At 41.3% G+C, this 21057-nt stretch overlaps 1 protein-coding gene across 7 annotated transcripts in view; it reads right to left on the reverse strand.

Annotated features, from left to right (window-relative positions):
- Positions 1-21057, reverse strand: part of MYOM2 (myomesin 2) — a 214333-nt gene that overhangs the window by 81067 nt on the left and 112209 nt on the right. For 2 of the 7 annotated variants that reach the window (XM_074991185.1, XM_074991183.1), the window contains exon 38: positions 13231-13446. In XM_074991185.1, the coding sequence (XP_074847286.1) occupies positions 13231-13446 (216 nt within the window). Of the gene's footprint in view, positions 1-980; positions 1971-8654; positions 8673-9496; positions 9524-11140; positions 13447-21057 lie in introns of those variants that run through there. The other 5 variants (XM_074991182.1, XM_074991181.1, XM_074991184.1 and 2 more) reach the window with 4 other exon arrangements.

Raw genomic sequence — 21057 nt, forward strand, 5'->3', positions numbered from 1 at the left:
TTTTGAGATGTACCAACCAACTGGGGACAATGTAGCCACAACTAACATAGATTCTGCTTCCTACATGGCTAAATTCTCAGAGGAGATTAAACTCAGTCAGAAACCAGAACTGCTCCGTAATACCCGTCCTGCTCGACTGATTAGTGTTGCGCTGTCAGCAGCTACGGCCACAGAAGACATGAAAGACGAGAAATCCTGCATCTTTGGATTCAACTCAGAGATCACAAAAGGCTCCACATGCATGAAAAGACTTTCAAAGGTGGCAGGCAGAAGAGGCCAAGAGAGGCAAAACTGCCCCAAACATCCGGCCCACCACCACTGGAGTGTGCTGCTGCTGAAAGAACGCCTAGGCTATGGCCCTGCCTCTGCTCCATCCCAACACCCAGCTCCCACTTATTCACATCTTCTCCAAGGCACCTCCCCCACTCTGCCCCTTCTGTCCCCATCCGCATGGTGACCTCAGGGAAGAGGTGTGTGTGGTGGGCAGGTGACCTCAGGGGAGGGTACAAAAAGTAGCACAAACACTGAGTGGCTGGGGAGGGGCAAAGAGGCACAAGCAGCTTGGGTGACATCCTAGAAGCGTCTGCATAGTGTAGGTCACCCCTGCTCAAAGCACCGCCCTCAATTAAACCATCACCACAAGACTTAAGTGGTGCATAGCCTTTTGTTGATCCTGTACCCTAGGACAAGCAACTTTAAATTAAATTTAATTGTCCCTCTCTCATTTTAGGTCTTATGTTTTGTGATGTACACATGTTCGAACGCCACAAGGCTTCACTGAGGTAGGGGCACTCACCGAATATAAAACGGGCAAAATTTTTGCAGAGAAGCAGTTTGTGACAATGCAGCAAAATAAAAGCTGCCTCACGGGGCACAATTTAAAAAAAAACAGGAAATAGTAGATAAAATATATAAGCATTTTCTTTTTTGCCAAGAACTGCAATGTTACAACAGGTCAGCCAACATCTTACACCAGGTAATGAAATGAAACCATCAGAAGTTCTTGCTCAGCGTTTCTACAGAAAGAATGTCACAGACATATTGGGCCAGTTTCACTGTGGTGCTTTGGCTGCTTTGTACCATTCTAGCAATGCAGAGCAGCCATAAAGCTGACTTAAACCAGGTTTATGGCTGTGTTGCATCACGCAAGCGGTGCGGAACACCTGAGCGCATCAGTAAATCTGACACTGCACAGTAGTTCTTCTTTTCTTTCTATTAAAGATATTATTGGGTTTGTAGAGCCAAAGCAGCCAGCTGTGTACACTCTGATGTATGAAATCACTGCACAGAGAATACTGATAGCTGTGCAATTTCTGCTGTGCTCTAGTTGAGCTCCAGCCTGCCATCAGCCAACCAGGGAAGGACATTTAAAGGGACTGTGCAAACAGAAGGGGAATGCTCCCTTACCCACAGCTCTGCTGTGGTATTTAGATAGGGAAACATGATGGAGCCCACTGGGATGAAGTCTGCTTCCCTTCAGGGGTCATAGGATGGAAGCAAATGAGCCCTATTTACTTGGGAAAGCTAGTTCCACACTGCAGTGGAATGTAGGAGCATTTCACAGCTTATGATAAAGATTATGCTGTGATAACTCCACCCCTAAGTCTGTGTCTGCTCCCAGGCCCTATGCAGCTCCAGAGATGGGGGCAGGTTGGCCGAGCAGAGAGCGTTTAAGGCCGCTGCTAAGTTTGTCAAGGGTGATTCAAGGATTTATCCTCACAGCTCCCATCACTCCTCTTTATTGCAGTGAAAGGCTAAATCCCTAGTAAGCTTTGCAAATCTCGCTCTAAAGGCATGAGAGCCATCCGCTCCAAGTGCAGCTCCACAGTGCCCTGTACGCTAACTTGAAAAACATTCATGTTTGGCCTCATGCTGCTAGCTCTGCCTGTCCCTCGGCTAGGCGCTCACTGGGGCTCCCTTAATGCTGAAATCTTCACGTGGTTAATCCAAAACACAGAACCATGAGCAATCTGCAAAAGATAAAAACACAAGTAAGTTTGTTCCCTTTTACTGCCATCATTATGATGTCTAAAAAAGGCCATCAGGGGCACCTAGCATTGGCCACTATCAGAAGGCAAGATACAGGGCTAAATGGACCTTTGCACTGACCAAATAGGCCTGTTCTCATGTACCCCTTCAGTGATCGTCCCTGCCTTGATCTTTGGTTGCTGCAACATCTATCCTTCCATTTCTGCCCTCCAGTTCTGCGGTGCACAAAGTGGGGGCAGGCTGCCTTGGGGGGCACAAAATTTCATAAGGAGGGCACAGCACTATTGACTGCTGGGTCTCAGGCTCATCCGTCTCATTAAAATGTTGAAATATGTTCCTTTTTTATGTTTGAGTAATCACATTTATAAACCTATTACTGAAGATTTTTACATGCTACAGACTTATTTTCTTACATGTGTCAAAAGGGTGTTTTTCATATGAACATAACCAAAATTTCCCTGGCTTTGGATTACATTCCACAGGTTGGGGGGCGCTAATTGCTGGAACGAAAAGTGGGGTCCCATGTAAAAAGTTTGCTCACCCCTACTCCAGTCCATCTAAAATGTTACCACTTTGAGTTGCTTTGTCTTGTGCCATTCTAGCCCTGTCATTCACCTCTACCACTTTCCCTGCACTTTCTGAATGTTCTTGTCTTAATCTTCAAGGCTTTACACAAAGCTGTTTCTACCCACAGCTCTGCTCTCCTTGCTGCCTATCTCCCCTCTTAGTTTGCTCCCAGGTTTTTAATCAATCCCTTTGTCTCCTTCCTCCAGGCTGTTCAGTCTGCAGAGAACAATCTACCTCCTCTTGTGTACTGCTCAGCCTTTTCATTCCCACTTTCTCAGCGAAGATTTTAAATAAAAAGTCTTAGCTCCTCAGAGGCCACCTCAAAAGTATGAACTAAACCTTTTACTGAGGAACTAGCTTATTTGTCTTTACAAAGCTAAAAACTGACTGCATTAGTTTGCACTTTCATCTAGAGTCCTAACATATTTTGCCTGAATTGTGTGAGTTAGTACACAGAAGACCAATTACTTTATTTTCACATCACCCCGTGAGGGTAGAAGATAGTTTTACCTTAATTTTACACACAGGAAATGAAGACACAGATTAATGTCCAAAATATCCTCTAAATGTGAGTGCCTCATGTGAGATGCCAGCACATGATTATTCAGGGTACTTCGCTTTATACGTCAATTTAAATGCTTTAAAATAGAGCTGTCTTTGAGTTTGGCCACAGAAGTGAGTGCTCAACACCTCAGCAAATCAGACTCCTATTGTCTCAAGTCAGGAGCCCAGTTAGCAACTAGCAATGAAAAGTTTGGTTTAAGAGATTTGACAAGCATCACTTAAGAAATGTGTGGCAAAGCAGGGACAGAATTCAGTTCTCCAGGGCAGTACTTAGATGCCTTAAACATAAAACATAAGATAGAGAGGCTTCCTCCTCTCCATACTGGTTCCTCGGCCTTGCCTTTGCATGTCTCACTGCAGAAACTGCATGGAAAAATTCCTTCTCAACCCTGATCTGGATCTTGCCTAGTGCCTGCAGTCTCATCACATACTTTAGCTTCTAAGTTCTAGCAAATCTGCACAGCATGTGTGTGACCTGTCATTTTCCAATGGTTTATAACAGGACTGGCCTAAGGCACCTCCTTGACATGAAAACAAAACTCCTACAAAACTTCAAATATTGCCCAAAAAGGGACACCAGAATCTTCGAAACAATACATTTTCCTATGCCCCTTTGAAGGCAATGTATATACTGTTTCAAGTGAACAACAAACAAACAAACAAACAAAATGTCCATCTGAGGCAGACAGGTGGTATGGAATGTTGCAGACCAAATGCTTGGCAAAGTTATAAACAACTGAACACAAGCTCTTATGGGCCACATCTACATGGCATGCCTCTCACGAGGAATTATACCTCAATTTTTTCAGGAATAAGGGTTCTGTCAAAAAGGGGGGGTGGTTCGCTAACAGGACCCTGTCTGCACAGCTGCCCTTTTTTCATCAAAAATCCCTCCGGACAACGCGATTGTGCGAGAGTATGAAAAAGAAGCACAAGATTTGTAAATTGGCTTTTTGCAAAGTCGAGTTCCCTCATTTGCATTCCTCTCTTGTCAGAGGAATGCTGCGTAGATGTGGCCGTATTGAGCAAAGGTGAGAAATTCCCCCCACCTTATAATAATTAGCCAGAGGGAATGTTACCATTGACATTAGAGGGAACAAGAATGGGCCTTTAGGTCCATATAACCCCTAATTAAAGCAACGGGAATAGCATACTAAAAAAACTTTGAGGATCTGGCCTTATCTAGTACCCATCTTCAAATATGTACTTATATGGATAGTGCCACCAAACTAGGAATACTACGCTGCATGCTGGGTACTGCCCTCTGTTACCCATCTGTTTCTGGGTCTCACACAGTGACTGGGGTTCGAATAATTCCTGCAGTCATATCAGTAATGTGCACTTGCTGATACATATTTCATGGTGCTATTGCATTCTTATGATTTTTCCTTTGCAGCATCAGTTTGCAGACCCTATCTTACTCCACTGGCAGACTACCAGTATAGCTGGCTTACTGGGGAAAAATAATTCATTTAAAATATTTTCCAGACATAAACACATTTTAAATGGCAATTAAGTGTCAGACACTCCAGCTACGTCTACACTTGCCCCCTTCTTTAAAGGGGGCATAGTAATCAGGGTGATGGGAGATTACAAATGAAGTGCTGCAATGAATATGCAGCACTTCATCAGGCACATTCTCCCCCATAGCAACTGTGAAGTGTTAAACTTCAGAGTGTTGGCATGCCGTGTAGCCACGGGCACTTTAAAGTGCCCGTGCTACTTCAAAGTGCCTTTAGTTCCCAAAAGGGAAGTGTGTGTGTGGCTGCACAGCATGCCGGAACTTCCAAGTTTGACACTTCGTAGTTGCCACGGGGGAGAATTTGCCTAATGAAGTGCTGCATATGCATCGCAGCACTTTATTAGTAAACTCCCCTCACCCTGATTATCATGCCCCCTTCAAAGAAAGGGGCAAGTGTAGATGTAGCCATTGAGAAATGAAGATTTTTCTATGTTTAGAAAATAAAATTTCCTTATGTGTACTACATCACAGACTGTTCCACATGGAAGCTTTAAGAAATCAAATGTACTTGTTATTGCTTATGCTCTTTTATTATGTTTTTTGCCTTTCAGTTTGCACAATGAATATAGTCAATTCCAATTCAGTTTATGATCTGTCTGTAGTCAGCTTCAGTTTCTCAGACCCCAGCCTACTTCTGCAGTACTTGGATTGCAACCTTTGCAGATGACATACATTTGCTTTTCTTAAATCTCTGTGCATAAAAATTTTTAAAAAGTGGAAACATTTCTAGCAGGTGTTTTAGATGAAGTTTATTTTTATTACAGAACCAAAATTTGTGGCAAACAACCTAAACTTTACTTTTCCAGATGTAATTTTTATTCACATACTTCTGCAATTAGAAATTAAATTCTTCTTCCTATGAATTTGCCATCTGATAACTGTTGTTTATAGAAAATAACATTGAGATTGTGTCCTGCGGAGGGAGAGCAGGGGCTGCATACCCAGTTTTGCTCTGCCACTCTAGGAGCAAACGAGTCAGAAGGGGAGTGGAGATGGTCAGGGTGTGCGCACTGAACAGAGAGGCTGACCAAATGTGCAGGGAGGAATATGTTATGTCCCACAAAGTCTGAAACAAATGACTCCTCTCGCCTTATCCCATCTGAAGGCAATAGGGGACCATGGGGACAAATTCTCTCTCTTCCTGGTTATTCTCATGGGGCAGTGCAGCTGCATGGCAGCCCACAGTCAGAACCGAATCTGAAGACTCAATCAAGTGATAAGAGCCTGATCCAAAGCCCACTGATACCCAGGGGTGTCTTTCCATTGATTTTGATAGATTTTGGATCAGGCCCCCCTGGTAACAGAGCCCTGTGAAGAAGGATGCTTTGGAAAGGTGCAGCACCTTTTCCAAGCCTTGTTGACTTGAGCAGTATTTCAGGATGATTCTAACCCACAGTGCAGTCAACGCGCAGGTCCAACACCCATGGAGAACTTTGTGTGGCAAGTAGAAGCCAATAATATCCAGCAAAAATACACAGTGTTTACTCTAAGCTTTGGCTTGTGCTCAGAGTCTCCTGCCAGGAATGGGGATGCTAAAACGTCCTTCTCCCAAAAACTAGTCAGTCTGCCTCTCTAGAGCTAAGACTACACAAGTGCTATCTGTCATCAGAAGTTACTGTCAGAAGGTATTTTCCAACAAAACTTCCGTTGACAGATTGTGGTTAGATTGAAAGAGCAATCTGCTTGGTTGACAGACAGAAGCCAGACTGCTCTCTTGACAAAACAGCTGGAAGCACAGCAGAGATGGCCACTTAATGTCCTGGAAGCCCTGTCTGTTGACAGAAGACCCCCGTCCCCAGAAAGTCCTGACTGGCTTTCTGTCGACAGATCTCTGTTGGCAGAGGTGCTCTGCCTCATGGGGGAGCAGCAGAATGCTGTCGACAAAAGTGCCACATTCTGTCGATTTACTATCAACAGAACGCTTTGGGCATATGGACACTCTGCAGGTTTTGTTGACAAATCTCTCTAGTGTAAGCATATCGTAGTGGAAGTAGGAACTGCAATTGGAGAAAGTGCTGGCTTAGCATGAGCTGCATTCACTACCATAGAAATATGCTGAGAATCTGCCTCATTGCTCTTCACTCTGTAACCCTCTAAATCCACTCCAGGATTGCAAACATCCAGTCACATGGAGTTCAATTGGAGACAGTTATAAAGGCAGCAGGAAAGAGACACTGATTCCCCTCTCCATTTACCCTGTTCTGTTTCAATACCATGTGAGACAATGGAAAGGGAGGGGAGTGAAACCACTGGCTCATTGTAAAACAGAGCATGCAGCAGTCCAGCAGCAAAAGCAGTAGTATAGAAGCAAGTTAATCTTGCTTCAGGCTTGTGAGCTTGGACAGCTTTTAAAGAGTAGAGGATCCTGCACGCTAGACAGAATTATTTCCAAGTTTGTCTGTTGATACATAAACTATATCACAAATTGCCTGGCTCAGAGGTCATAGGAACACTCTCTAAAGGGATAATAACTTGATTATACACAACATCTTCTACACTCCATAACAATTGTGTCCCCTGAGTTACATGGTGTTAAGTTACAAGCCATATTTCATCAGTAAGCCTGATAAAGTACCTCCTAATTATCTTTTGTAAAAAAATAAATAAATAATAAAGCCGTAGGTTTCTTTTAAATCTAATTTTGTTGCGAATTGTGAGATGATCTGTGGAAGGCTGTCTGTGACTAAGCCACAGAGCTGGGATTCTGCAAGTTTCTTTTCTGTCAGCTTTACCCATGACTTCCTGCTTGACCTTGAGCAAGTCATTTGGGGGAGATTTTCAGAGATATAAATGAGAGATAGGCACAATTGGAAATCAATGGGAGTTGGGTATCTAACTTCCATGTGTGCCCTTAAAATGTCTCCTTTAATCTCTGTGTGCCTCATTTCCCTCTCTGTGAACTGGGAATAACTCTTGTTGTCCAGCTCACATGGGCACTTTGAAACTGTTTGCAATCAGCACAGAGCCCACACTGGATGGGACATATCATACAAGCGTTTATGGCCACAGTTGTCAGAAAGACTCAGCTCATTGCATGAGGCTGGATTTTCAAGATTGCTCAGGTGCATTTACGCATCGAATTAAGTGATCAGATATTCAGACATGCACCAGTGGGTGAATCCTGAGGTGCTGGACTTCTGCCAGATGATGTCATGGTGGTAAGTGCTCAGGGCTTTTAAAAATCTGATCCTAATTTAGATTGTTAAACGGGAGCTGAGATCCTTCACAAATCTGGTCCCTGCATGTGGGTCCTTATAATCCACTGGAATTTTGGGCTGATCCTCACTGATAATAAGGGGGTTGCCTTTGTGGCAGTGTGTACTGTGCTCAGAGCTATGCTCTAGGGTGAAAAATGCAGGAAGATTCCACAACATGCTGTGTAGCTCCACGTGTCAGTGAAAGGCTCTGGCAAACAGGAGTTAGTAGACAAGGCCTTCAGCAGCACCAGCCTGCTGGAACCTTTCACTGCGTCAAGGAAATGTCCTGAACACACTGAGGAAAGACTCTGGCAGTGAGAAAGCAACAGACCACTCCTCAACTAAACCTGCAGTGCAGATGGGGAGGCATAGCTTGGGAAAGAAGCACATTGTAGAGTTTGTATTCACATACACACCCACCTCTTTCAGGCATGTCTTTATGCTAGTCAGCTAACCAATGCCTCACCATCTACACTGCTATTTATACCCATGTTAGGGATACATGAGTATGTACACTATGTACACCACCTAAGATGCATGCAGCCTATAGATAGCTTATGGCTTCCCCCATCTCATGTCTCCCATCTCTAGCATGGAGGAAGGGAGCCATTTCTGACTCAAGCTTCAAATCGGGGACTTACGTCAGGCAGGAGGACATGAAGTGTGCATAGCCTTTGGGGACACTAGCTGAGAAGAAAGCACATGCTGGGTAGCAACCACGGTGATGTAACAGTTGTAAGTAAAATTGCCATCTCCTCATTAACCATCATAGAGTGTCTGTGTCCTGTTTCTTCCATCCACACCAATTGCAGAGCATAATATTTAGCAAATTACTATGGAACAAAATAGCAACAACAAGCAAAAAGCAGGCTATGTTAATTTAAAGAATAAGACAAGTGTATTGCCGGGTAACAATGCTCTAACACTCAGCCACAAAGTTCAAGTGTTCATAAACAAAGAGATGAGAGGTCAAATATGCTATTTTTAAAACGTAGCAGGCTGATAAACCCTGAGCTAATATCCAAGGACAATGCAGACATAAGCCACTACACATCCCAAGGAGGAATGAAATATTAATATATACTACTAGTCGTTTGTTACAGATCTTGACATCACTGAATCTTGCAATGTCAGTGCTTAGAGCCAGATCATGTAGTCTTCTCTCCCACAGAGCTCACATTAATTTCAAAAGGAGTCTTGCTTGTGTGAGGACAGAATATGAACAGCAGGACTTGGTCCTTTGTGCAAAACATTCAGAGCTTTGAAACAGTGCTTTGAAAACCTGCTGAGACTGGTAGGTTTGATAAGTATTCATTTAAACTTCATCTTCAAACTACACTTTACAGGTACATCACATGTTCTGTATGTTTCGCATCATGAAAAACATTTAATGTCAGCAGTCTTGTAATGCCTCACAAGGAATGTTTTATTTCTCCTAAAGTGTATAAAGCAAAGATTAAGAGGCAGCATTATTGCTTCAAAATCATCTGCTATTTCCTGGAAATAGAATTTGCTGGACCTGTCCTTGTCAGAGGCATAAGCATAATGCTTTTAATAATCTCCCATTCCATAAGTGATGTGTTTGCATCAAAAAGATGGATACGCCAGAGTTGGTGGAATTTTTTTTTAAATCTGTTCATTTTATCTTGTTCCTTTGGTGCCATCTACAGGATTAATTCTGCTTCTGCAAAGTGGGAAAGAGGGCTTTGTTAGTTTTCAAAAGTTGCCTTTGAAAACAAACTGTGGGTTAACTGCAATTAGAGTGCCATTATGACAGACACCCCTTCTCCCTATGTGAGCAGATGAATGTAATGTGTGCATATGTTTGGTCTGTGGGATATAAGAGAACCCTACGGGCTGGAAAAAGAGTTACACTAAAGCAAATAGAGCAATTTTAAAAAATCTTTTCCCCATAAGAAACACCTGTAAATTAATCTTGGGAGGAATTTTCTGATTATCTTGCCTGGAAACAAGCTAACAGTGTACAAATCAAAGGTGATTCCAAAGAAGCAGGTGCATAGAGGAAAGGCACCTAGCCAGCCTTGGACCTATCTGCCAACACGAGAGACCCAGTTGCAACTTCAGGACCATCAGCACAACTGGCTGATGTCTAATGTGCCTCCTGGGAAAAGACAGCTATGCTGTGCTATGCCATGATTGCCTAGAAGAGTACAACATGAAATTCGTACAACACTAAGTGCCAGAAAAATCATTGTCATAAAAGAATTTTCTGTGCAATAAGACTAACTTTAATGGGACCCAGGCTTTGTAAAAAATTACAAGCCAGGTCCTCAACTGGTATAAACTGGTATCACTTCATCAACTTCAACTGATTTGTCCTAGCTGAAGATCTTGGCTTGTAAATATTTGGGTTTGTCCCACCTCACCCTAAAATGTAATTCAATTAAACTACAAGGGAAACTAAGCTTATAAAGGGTATATGCTAATGTTAACATACCTAATCATGAATTCAATTTGCCTTGATTACTAAGCAACCCTATCTGCCCCTTAAATACCCATTAGACCTTAAAATCCCTGTGGACAATTCAGCGTGAGTCTGCTTTGTAAAATCTCTTTTAATGAAGTGTTCACCTAATTTTCTTACTACTGGTTTTAAACTGAAATCCCTTGTGTACAAAGGAAATCAGGTACACTCCACATTGAAAAAGATGAAGCATCTTATAAGAAATCCTTCTTTTGAATATATTACAGTGAATGATAATTTCTGTACTTCAGCATAAGATTAGCTGTCATAATAAATTATTTCCCTCTGCCTGAAAAGAAAGTAACTGAAGCTTGCTTAACTGAAAGGGCCAGCTAAAAAGGTACAACTGAGATGAGTCTAACCTTGTCTGATGTGCCCAAGGATACCTCTGAAAGCTGCCATAACATGCAATAATTTGATATTCTCAGATACATTTAACCTGTGTACTGCAGAAGGAGATAAGAATAATATTAAATTCTTGCTGATGCTCACTTTGCATGCTGTGGAGAGCGGTGCTGATGTTTTGTGAAAAGGTCTTAAATACTAAATTAGAATAATAATGGGAAAAATGGGTTACTTTAGTTTTCTAAGAGAGTCAATCTTGTTCTTGTAATGTCAAAATCAGATAAAACATTTCATTTTCTTACTGTAGCAGGTATTTTAATGATAACTCCTTTGTCTTCTCCAGACCCTCCAGATCAAATGATTTCATGCTAAATGCTGTTTTTTTTCATAGGGTCATCCCAGTTAATGACTAGATAGACTGAGTCCATACATAGTACAGTACAAATTCACACAAGAATAGCCATTTCTGACTCATGTCAAATATTTTTCTGCTTTGTTTTTATACACCAAATGTTTCATCTTTCCATTTTATAATTCTGAGGACACACATCCCCTAAAAGCTCAGTCTGTTAAATTAAATGGTTTCAAAGGAATTACATACATTTTAACATGCATATTATAAAACTATTTCATTCACAGAACTTCCATGCTTATTTTTACGTTGGCTACTCACAGTTGATAATGGTTTCAAGAACAGATTTTCTTTTCTTCAAGAACTCCACATTTCATTTGTACCATGGAAAAGTAGCAATGTTTAAAACAGAATTTTAATCATCGATCATATTTCCTTTTAATCACAAAGCTGTCCGAATGATACTATATATCAAACCAAATCTCTCTTGTCTTAGTCATACTAGCTGCTGTAGAGAGCTACGACTTACATGAGGAGAGGAAGAAGGATTTGGTTTATAATCCCAGACCCTCAAAGGTATTTAGGCACCTAATTCCTGTTGGTTTCAATATGAGGTAGGAGGCTAAGAGCTATCATTTCTGTGTCTATCCTTGGATTTCCAACTGTGTGGAACTCACAAAAAGTTAGAGTCTCTCCTGCACTTGTGTGCAACTTAATGTAGGAACTGGTCATAAAGCAGCTGATTATGGATCCCTGATTCTCAGGGCCAGCTGTGGCCACAACATGACTAACCGATGCAGCTGGCTTCACTGAATTGTGCCACTATCATAGGAGCCTACCCAATGAAGCATTTGAATAACAGTTGCACTCCAACCTGCCCGCTCCTATCCTCCATCCCTGATACTTCTCCTACTTCAGGGGAGGGGAGACAGCAGGTGCTGGGCCTGGATTCCGCATACTTGTGTAAGCAGGACACTACTCTCCAAAAGGGTGATTGGACAAATGAGAGTCTGAGTGGACAATGGGGTGTAACTGTGTAGACAACCCAGTCTTAAAACCCCAATCCTGCCAATAATCATGTGCATGCTTAATTTTAGGAACCTGAGCAGTTCCACTAAAATTGATTCAATGGGACCACTCACATGCTTCAAGAAGAGCACATGCTTAAGTGTTTGCAGAATTAGGGTCCAGTATCAAGTCCCTGCTTCCATCATTGTTGACTTTAGGAGGAGAAGGAGCAGACTCCTAATAACCACAGAAAGTTGCACAATTGTATACATGTTTTGTTTCCAGTTTCAATTTGTGTCTTGACTTGCACCGTAATGAGCAAATATAATGTTGTAAATGCCACACAGTGACTGTGCTTAACCACTTGTTTTCTTTATTGAAAATTCATTGTCTGCATGCTGCCAGCTGTGACATTATGCAATAAGCCATAATTAAACAATGAAAGAGAGTAAACCAAATTAGCTAGGTGTGATCTGGTGCAGTGAAAAGCACACGGTGATGTTTTAAATGTTATCAGCACAAAGCAAGAAAAACAAAATACAACCTCGTACTTATGGTTTAACAAGTCCAGTGTGATTGTGTGTAGAACATTATCAAAGATCTGTTTGCACTACAGAATAACAATGCTATTAAATATATGCTATGTGGGCCATCTCAGTTTGTCTTTTTTCATATGAGGAGTAACTTCCAAGTCAAAGAGACTCCACATGTGAGTAATAAGTAGGTGCTGCTCTGAATGTATATTTAACTACAGCATGCCACTTCTGCTGTTGGGGAACTGATTCTCAGCAAAGAAAATTTATATCACTGCAACTTTACAGGAACTGCCATTGATAATTAAACCCAAGGGCAGGTATTGGGCCTGTTGGTAATTATAAGTCATGCCCTACTTCATTTTTCATAAATAATTACACAAATGTACAATACTGTTGTACAACTGTATCTCTAATGCATGCCTTGAAAAGCTCATCTCCTTGGGCACTGCCAGTTATCTATTTGCAGCAACACTTCAACTACCGCTTATCTATATGGTTTTGTCTTTCAAATATGGCTTTCGACCTTATTTACTACTGGATTTCTCAGCTGTGGAGGTTGTTTTTTCTTTTTCTGGAGGTGCTTGTGCTGGTGGGATTATCCGTGGCTGAGCAACCTGAGCAGGTTTAAGGGCAGGCATCTCTTCACCGTGTTTATACACACTTACAGTGACATCCACTGTTTCCCCACCATACTTGTTCTTGACATTGATGCTGTATTTGCCAGAGTCCTCTGAGGTCACTCCCTTGATTGAAAAACTGGCAACATTTCCATGCTCCCGTGAAATTGAATAATGTTCATTAACTTCAAATGTCTTGTCATTCCAAAGCCAGACCACTTCAGGATCGGGATTTCCAAATACAGAACAGGTCAGATTCAAAGTCTAAGGAAAAGAAAAGTGATTTTAGGCATCAGTCAAGTACAAGATTTATTTGCGCATGTCAATTGTTAACGCACTTAGGAGTAAAAGAAAGACCAAAGAATGTATAGATCTTTTATTCAGCAGACAAGGAGAGCCAATAATGGACAACGTCAGGAAGGCTGAAGTGTTTAATACCTATTTTACATCAGTTTGCACTAAAAAAGTAAATTGTGACCAGATATTTAACCTAATATTAACAACAAAGGGTAAGGAGAGAAAACAAAAATATGTAGATACGTTAGATGTATTCAAGTCAGCAGGGCATGTGGAAACGCGTGCTAGTGTGCTTAAACAACTAGCTGAAGTATCTCAGGCTGCGTCTACACTAAGAGATAAATTCGAATTTAAGGCAGTTAGCTCAATATTACCATGTGTCTGTCTTCACTGTAAATACCATTAGCTTGATTTAGGGAGCGCTAATATTGAGATTACAATACCACAGTTACCTGACAGGTATAGTGTCAAGCTCGAATTCAAAAGTTCGATTAAATGCCAGTGTGGAAGTACCACATCTTAAAATCAAATTTGTTAACCTCCAGAGATGTCCTGTAGGTAACCCACAATGCCCCTCATGCTTCACTCTGGCCACTGCTCTCCAGTAACAGGAAGACCATGAATTTCAAAGCAGGAATAGTAAACCTTTGGCTGTGGACTCATGTTTGTATGAGAGCCTGAGAAATGTCTTTCTTTCTTTGCTATTAGCACTGTGAGCATATCTACCCATTGCAAATAGCCCCTGCAAGGTGTTAGTGGTTCTGTCTCCACACGTGTTATTTTTTTCTGCACTGCCTGGTGCCAGCTGCTGCCCTGGCGCACCACGTGGCAACAAGAGACGCCAAGAAACTTCTTCTCGGTGGTTTCCATTTGTGCGCAAACCCCTTCCCTGCCCCACAGGCATCACATGGCCTGGGTCTTTCCCAAACTCTGCCACATCACGTGGGTAGCCTCCAACCCAATAAAAGGATGTGCCTGCTGTTCAGCGCTGACCATGCTGCCGCACAGCACCATGTCATAGTTTGCACATGTTTAGCGCTCCAAGGGCAGGAATGATATTCAGGGGCTTGCTGCAGCCAGAGGGAAGTCTCCTCAGTGACTAAGATACTAGGGGAGGACCACCTCAACTGGCCCCCTACTGAATCCTCCCATGCCCATAGTGGGGCTTCCTGTCGCCAGGGGGAAGTCTCCCGCAGCACCTATGATACTGAGTGTTTTGCTGCAGCTGGGGGGAAGTCTCCCCCAGTGGCTAAGAAACACAGAGGCTTTGCTGTGCCATGGAGAAGTCTCTCCCAGTGGCTAAGACATTTGGAGTCTTGTTGCCGCCATGGGGAAGTCTCCCCCGCTGGCTAACATACTCAGGGAGGACCGCTTCAACTGGCCCCCCCACTGAACCTCCCACACCCATAGCATGGGGCTTACTGCCATGGGGGGAGGTCTCCCTGGCAGCTAAGACAGTCGGGGAGTACTTCAGCTATTTCAGTAGCCGCAGACCACAGCACCCCCTACACCCCAGCAAAACTATTTTTGGGAGCTTGCTGTCCATTGCAGACACTGGTTTGATATTTCTGTTATAAAATCTTTTTCCTAACATTTCCTATCTGTCTTCATGCTTTGACCCCCTCAGAAATGCAGTGGGAAGGAGGCTAGTTGAGACTCCTGTTTACGTTATAAGTTCACTGTATGATATTTCACTGACATCGCCCGTGTTCGCAATATCTGTATAGTGACAGGGAATGTAAAAAAAATGCTTTTTCCTAGATTTTTCTATCCTCTTTCTTCTAACTTTAGAATACAGTCCGGGCCCCTGTATTATTTTCAGGGATCACATGCAATGATGGGAGGTGGGACACTCAGTGGATGGCCAGTTGAGAGCACAGTTGTTGTACAAAAGCCTTATAGTGCACCAGAAAACCAAAGACTCTCCCCATCAGCAACTCTCTTTTCTGAAAAACTTTCCTGTCTTCTCTTTCTTCACATTTTTTGGGGTCCCTGTATTATTTTCCATAAAGTCAAAAAAAAAATTTCTAGACTTTTCTATCCTCTTTCTTCTGACTTTAAGACTACAGTAAGGCTCCCTGTATTATTTTCAGGGACCGGCATATTTTCAGGGATTGGAAGCAATCATGGGAGGGGGGACACTCAGTGAGTGATCAGCTGAGAATCAGCTACAGAAGAAAGACGTATCTGTGAACTTTTTTGCCATCTGTGTGGATGCCCTAATTTTCCTTCTTTTCAACATGAAAAATTGACTCTTGCTTAGCATGAGAAGAAAATGAGGAAAATGCAATGTGGGAAGATGATGTCAAAGACCAGCGAGCATACCCAGAATGCTACAGGGATGAGGGAACTGTGGGATAGGCTCCCGCAATGCATTACTGCAAGAGTCGATGTTTGTCAATTTGAGTGCACCAGCAATCAGTCAGCTTTGTTAAAAGCACCTGGGAAGTGAGGATGAGCAAATTCAAACTTATAAATTCCAGAATTACAAAATCAATATTAATAAATTTGAATTTATCGCATAGTGTACATGCAGCCTCAGAATCATTACTGGTTATCTTTCAGAACTTACAGAGGGTGGCTTAAGTCCCAGGGTACTGGCAAAGAACAAATATAGTGCCTATCTTTAAAAACCAAGTGGGGGAGATGATTTTGCGAATTATTAAAAAAGCAAGCTAACTTCAATATGTAGAAAGCTACTTGAACAACTTATTAAGCAATCAAATTTTAAGCATCTAAAGGAGAATAGGATTATGTAAGGAATAACCAGCATAGATTCATCATGAACAAATCAAACCAAACCAATCAAATGTCTTTATTTGAAATTACCATACTGGATGGGGGAAGCTGTAAATGTGATGTATCTTGAGTGATGCATTTGACATAGTCCCACATGACAATCCCATAAGCAAACTGGAAAAAGGTAGTCCTGTTGCCAAAATGTACTATTTTAGTGTTTTAATAAGTACAATGAAGGTAGTAGGTCCTACATAATGTTTTGATTATAAATTCTATATGTTTCTGTTTCACCCTGCCACCCCCCACTTCATGATTAGCAGAAATGTGTGGCTTGTGCTGTTGGTAGATACACATCATAAGATGATAAGTACATGTCCCAGTGTTACGGTAGGAAGAGAACATGACTTCTTATGGTCATTTCTTTTATCTTAAGGCATTATTTTATTATAATGTTTGCTATAATGTCTTGTTTCTTGTTTGCATTACTGATTAAGTCTTGCTTCTTGTCCGCATTACAAATTAAGTTATGTAAGGCTGTTTCATCCTTTCTTTAGTAAATATCTAGTCCTTTCTAAAATGGAATCCTATTTGGAATTCTCAGTAAAATTGTTTGGTGTGAGTGAAGGATGTGTGCATAGTTCAGGATAGGTATGAAAGGCAACACGAATGTCTAGATGGTCAAGAAGGAGTGATGAGAAACTTGGAGACAAATCAGAAATGATCCCCAACTGTGCTAAATAATTAAACATATTGATGACCTGAAAGCATAGGTATACACCACGGAACCCAAGGGCTGTGTCTACACGTCCCATGAGCTCATGGGAATAAGGGGACTTCGAAGAAGGTGGCGTCCTTTCGAAAAGGAGCCCCGTCTGGATGCGCCGCGCGGCGGCAAGGCTCGTCAATTTCGAAGCGCCGCTGCTGCCCGCATGCTAATGAAGCGCTGAATATGCATTTCAGCGCTTCATTAGTAAACTTCGAAATGGCCATTTGCATGGCCATTTCGAAGTTTGGGGCACGTGTAGACACAGCCAAGGCAGCAGAGGAAGGTGAAACCAGACATGGGAAAAGGGTTAATGATCGCAACATGACATTGCGAAGTACATAGACTTAAATGGGAACTTATAACTATAAAAATCAGATGTAAAGCCATGGTTCTTTGGATTCAGACCTACAAAGCCTCAGTTCATCTGATTGTGACCGACAGAGCTCATTTGTTCCACCTAACTGGCCATTAGCCTGACTCAGACCACAACAGACTGAACTACAAGACGATCTGCAAAACCTCTGTGCATGTGTGTGTGTGTGTATGTGTGTGTATGTGAATGTATATGCTGCTTTCCATGTGGTATTTTCAATATGAGTGGAACATTGTCTTTTTCCCTGAAAAAAGATCCTGTGTGTGCCTTATAAGCATAATAGTCTAAATGAAATTATTGTATGGTGAGTGCATAAATGATGGAAAGACTATTCAGAGAGTGGTTATCGCTGTCAGACTGGGAGAAAATATCTAGCTGGGTCCTGCAGAGGTCTGCCCTGGGTCAGGTTCATATTTTCATTAATGACTCAAATACTGGAGACAATAATGTGTTTTTAAATTTGGCGGATAACATCAAGCTAGATGATGTTTCAATCACTTTGGATTAGAATTCAAAATGAACTTGACAATATACAGAATTAGTCTGAATTCAACAAGAACACTGTACTACACTTAGGAAGGAAAAATTAAATGCTTAACTGTGATATGAGGTATATCTGTGCGAGTAATGCTGCACAAAAGGGTTTATGGTTTACCGTGGATGAGAAATGGAGTATAAGATCTTAGAATCCACTCAAAGCCACATGACTAAAGAACAAAGATCCCTGAATGATAAAACCATGGGATTGGGAGAGACAGTTAGGATCATCTAGTCTAACCCCATGCCAAGATGCTAGATTTGTTCTACCAAAACTATCCAAGATAGATAGCTCTTCAGCCTCCTTTTGAAAACCTCCAGTGAAGACGATTCCACAGCTGCCCTAGGCAACCTGTGCCATTGCTTTAATAACATGATGAAGTTGCTAAAAGAGTGGAATTAATCTGAGACTGTATTAATTTAAGTATCGAACATGAGATGAGGGAGGTGACTGTGCCAGTAGTCATCACTGGTGAGACCTCATTTATAGTATTGTGCCCATTTCTGCGTACCACACTTTAAGCAAGATATGGAAGAACTTTCAAGAGTCTGAAGGAGAGCAACAAAAATAATAAACAGTATAGAAAATATGACTTCTGAGGAAATATTAAAGAAAACCGGGCATGTTTAGTGTTGAGAAAAGAAGGTGGAGTAGGGAGATTGGATAACAGTTTTCAAATATAAAAATCAGTCATGTAACGCTTAAAAGACTAACAAAATAATTTATTAGGTGATGAGCTTTCATGTGACAGACCCGCTTCTTCAAATCTATAGCCTTACCAGAACAGACTCAATATATAAAGCACTTGTTATTCAGGTTGACCAATCAGAAAACTTGTTATCAAAGTAGGCAAATCAGATAGAAGAGCAGACAGAGGGGGTTGGGGGGTGAGGAAGTTAAGGGTTAGGTCAAACATCAAGGCATGTGAAAGAGTCCTTATAATGGTCAGGTAACTGCTGTCCCTGTTCTAATCACATGTTTTGTTCACAATTTTTCTGATTTGTCAACCTTGATAGCAAGTTTTGGACCTCTGTACTTTATATATTGAGTCTGTTCTGGTAAGACTATAGATCTGAAGAATTGGGTCTGTCCCACAAAAGCTCATCACCTAATAAATTATTTTGTTAGTCTTTAAAGTGCTACGTGACTGCTTTTTTGTTTTGATAGAATACAGACTAACAAGGCTATCTCTGCTAGTTTTCAAATGTGTTAAGGGCTGTTATAAAGAGGAAGATCATCAATTGTTCTCCATTTCCACTGAAAGTAGGTCAAAGAGCAATCAACTTAACCTGCAAGTTAGATTTTAGGATTTTTATATATAAGTATACTGTTAACCATTGGAAAAGGGTTCCAAGGGGTATTGTGGAATTCCAGTCATTAGAAGATTTAAGAACAGGTTAGACAAACACCTGTCAGGGATGGCCTAGGGTATCCTTGGTCCTGTATCAGTGCAGACAGGTGGGCTAGATGCCTTTTCAAAGTCCCTATGTTTTCATGATTATATGGTCTTCTGGGGCATGGAAGGAGGAATGCACAAAATATATAAGGATCATACTTGTTTAAGGGTTCATATTAAGATTTAACTTTAGTTTCACTACCTAAGCTGTGGCTTTTATATATATAGACTTGTGAAGATTGAAAATACACATGCATATAAGTATGCTTCTAACTTTGCTTGTTTTTAGACACAACCTTTCTCCATCCTACCAGTGACTGTGATTCAATAATAGCCCAAGGGTAACACTGTCTGAAGATGGTAAGTTGGATTGTCATTGCAGTCTTGCCTGCAGCAGACTCCTGACAAGCCATTAGTCTAACATGATGTTCAGACAGTGATACATTTAAAAACATCCTTGAAGTCTTTACGTATGCATCATAGGCAGTGCTAGGTAAACCGCTTCTCCTGCAGGCCTCCCAAGAAAATGACTGAAGATGTTTAAATTCACTGAGAAAGCAATTAATATTATAGACGCTTCAGTCATCTAGTCTCTGCCTAATGGTTAAATAACAACACTTTAAGGAAAAAATATCTTTATATAAAATAAAATTTATAAGACATAAAATTTTGTCAGATATATTTATATAATATATGCCTATCCATATACTACATCTGTGGTGATTATATAAGTACAATAAATAGAAGATATATAGGACTGTGTCTACAAGGCAAAGTTATCTCAAAATAACAGCAGCGGGCAAACGACACACACGCTATTTTGAAATAAAATCTAAATAGCATGTGTGTTATTTCAGTTATGGCAAACCTCATTCCCCAAGGAATAACGCCTATTTCGAACCTGCTACTTCAAAATAGACACTGTTAAGATGTAGAATAGCGTTATTTCAAAATAAGCCATAATGTGCTCCAGTGGCACTATTTTGAAATAGTGCTATGGACACAGAAATGCTATTTCAAAATAGCTGGGTACTATTTTGATGTGCATTTTGTGTTTGGATGCATTATTCAAAATAAGATATTTTGAAATAGCCATTTCAGAATATCTTATTTTTGAACAGTGCTGCCATGTCAACATAACCTAGGAGATATTGTAAAGTCACATGGTTCATTTCAAACAAAATGCCCCTTTGATGGTCTCCCTTGAATTCTGCCCACAAATCTCCCTCCTGAGGAGTTATTTCAGGCCACTGAGCAGCTTCAGACATCCACATTTTTACTAAAACAAACCCCACCCTCTTCCACAGATATACTTCCTGCTCCTCCATCTTCACTTAAGATTCCCAGTTATATGTGGTCAAGATCAAGAAAGGTAACTGTGTGTGTATGTGCACAATCAATTGTTTTCTTGAGCTCCACTTCAGTGATTCAAGACATGGGTCAGTTCAAAAATTAAGGAGTGGCTTATTACATCTGCTCAGAACCACTGCGCATTTAAAAAACAAGTAGTTATGTGTACCATGTGATTCCTGTGTCAGAGGAAGCCACACTTATGGGCCCAGTGCTGCAAGTATTAGTGCATGTGAGTAACTTCGATATCAGTGAACTGTTCTTATGGGTACGGAAAGCTGTATGAGTCAGTGTTTGCAGGATCAGGCCTGATACCTTATTAAAATAAAAGAGCAGTTTTTAAAAAGTGACTATCATAATTAATCAATAATTAAGTAAACTGCAGCATTTCTGAGAGAACATAGTGATTAAATGTC

Source organism: Carettochelys insculpta, chromosome 3, assembly GCF_033958435.1.
Source record: "Carettochelys insculpta isolate YL-2023 chromosome 3, ASM3395843v1, whole genome shotgun sequence".
Classification (NCBI taxonomy): Eukaryota; Metazoa; Chordata; order Testudines; family Carettochelyidae; genus Carettochelys; species Carettochelys insculpta.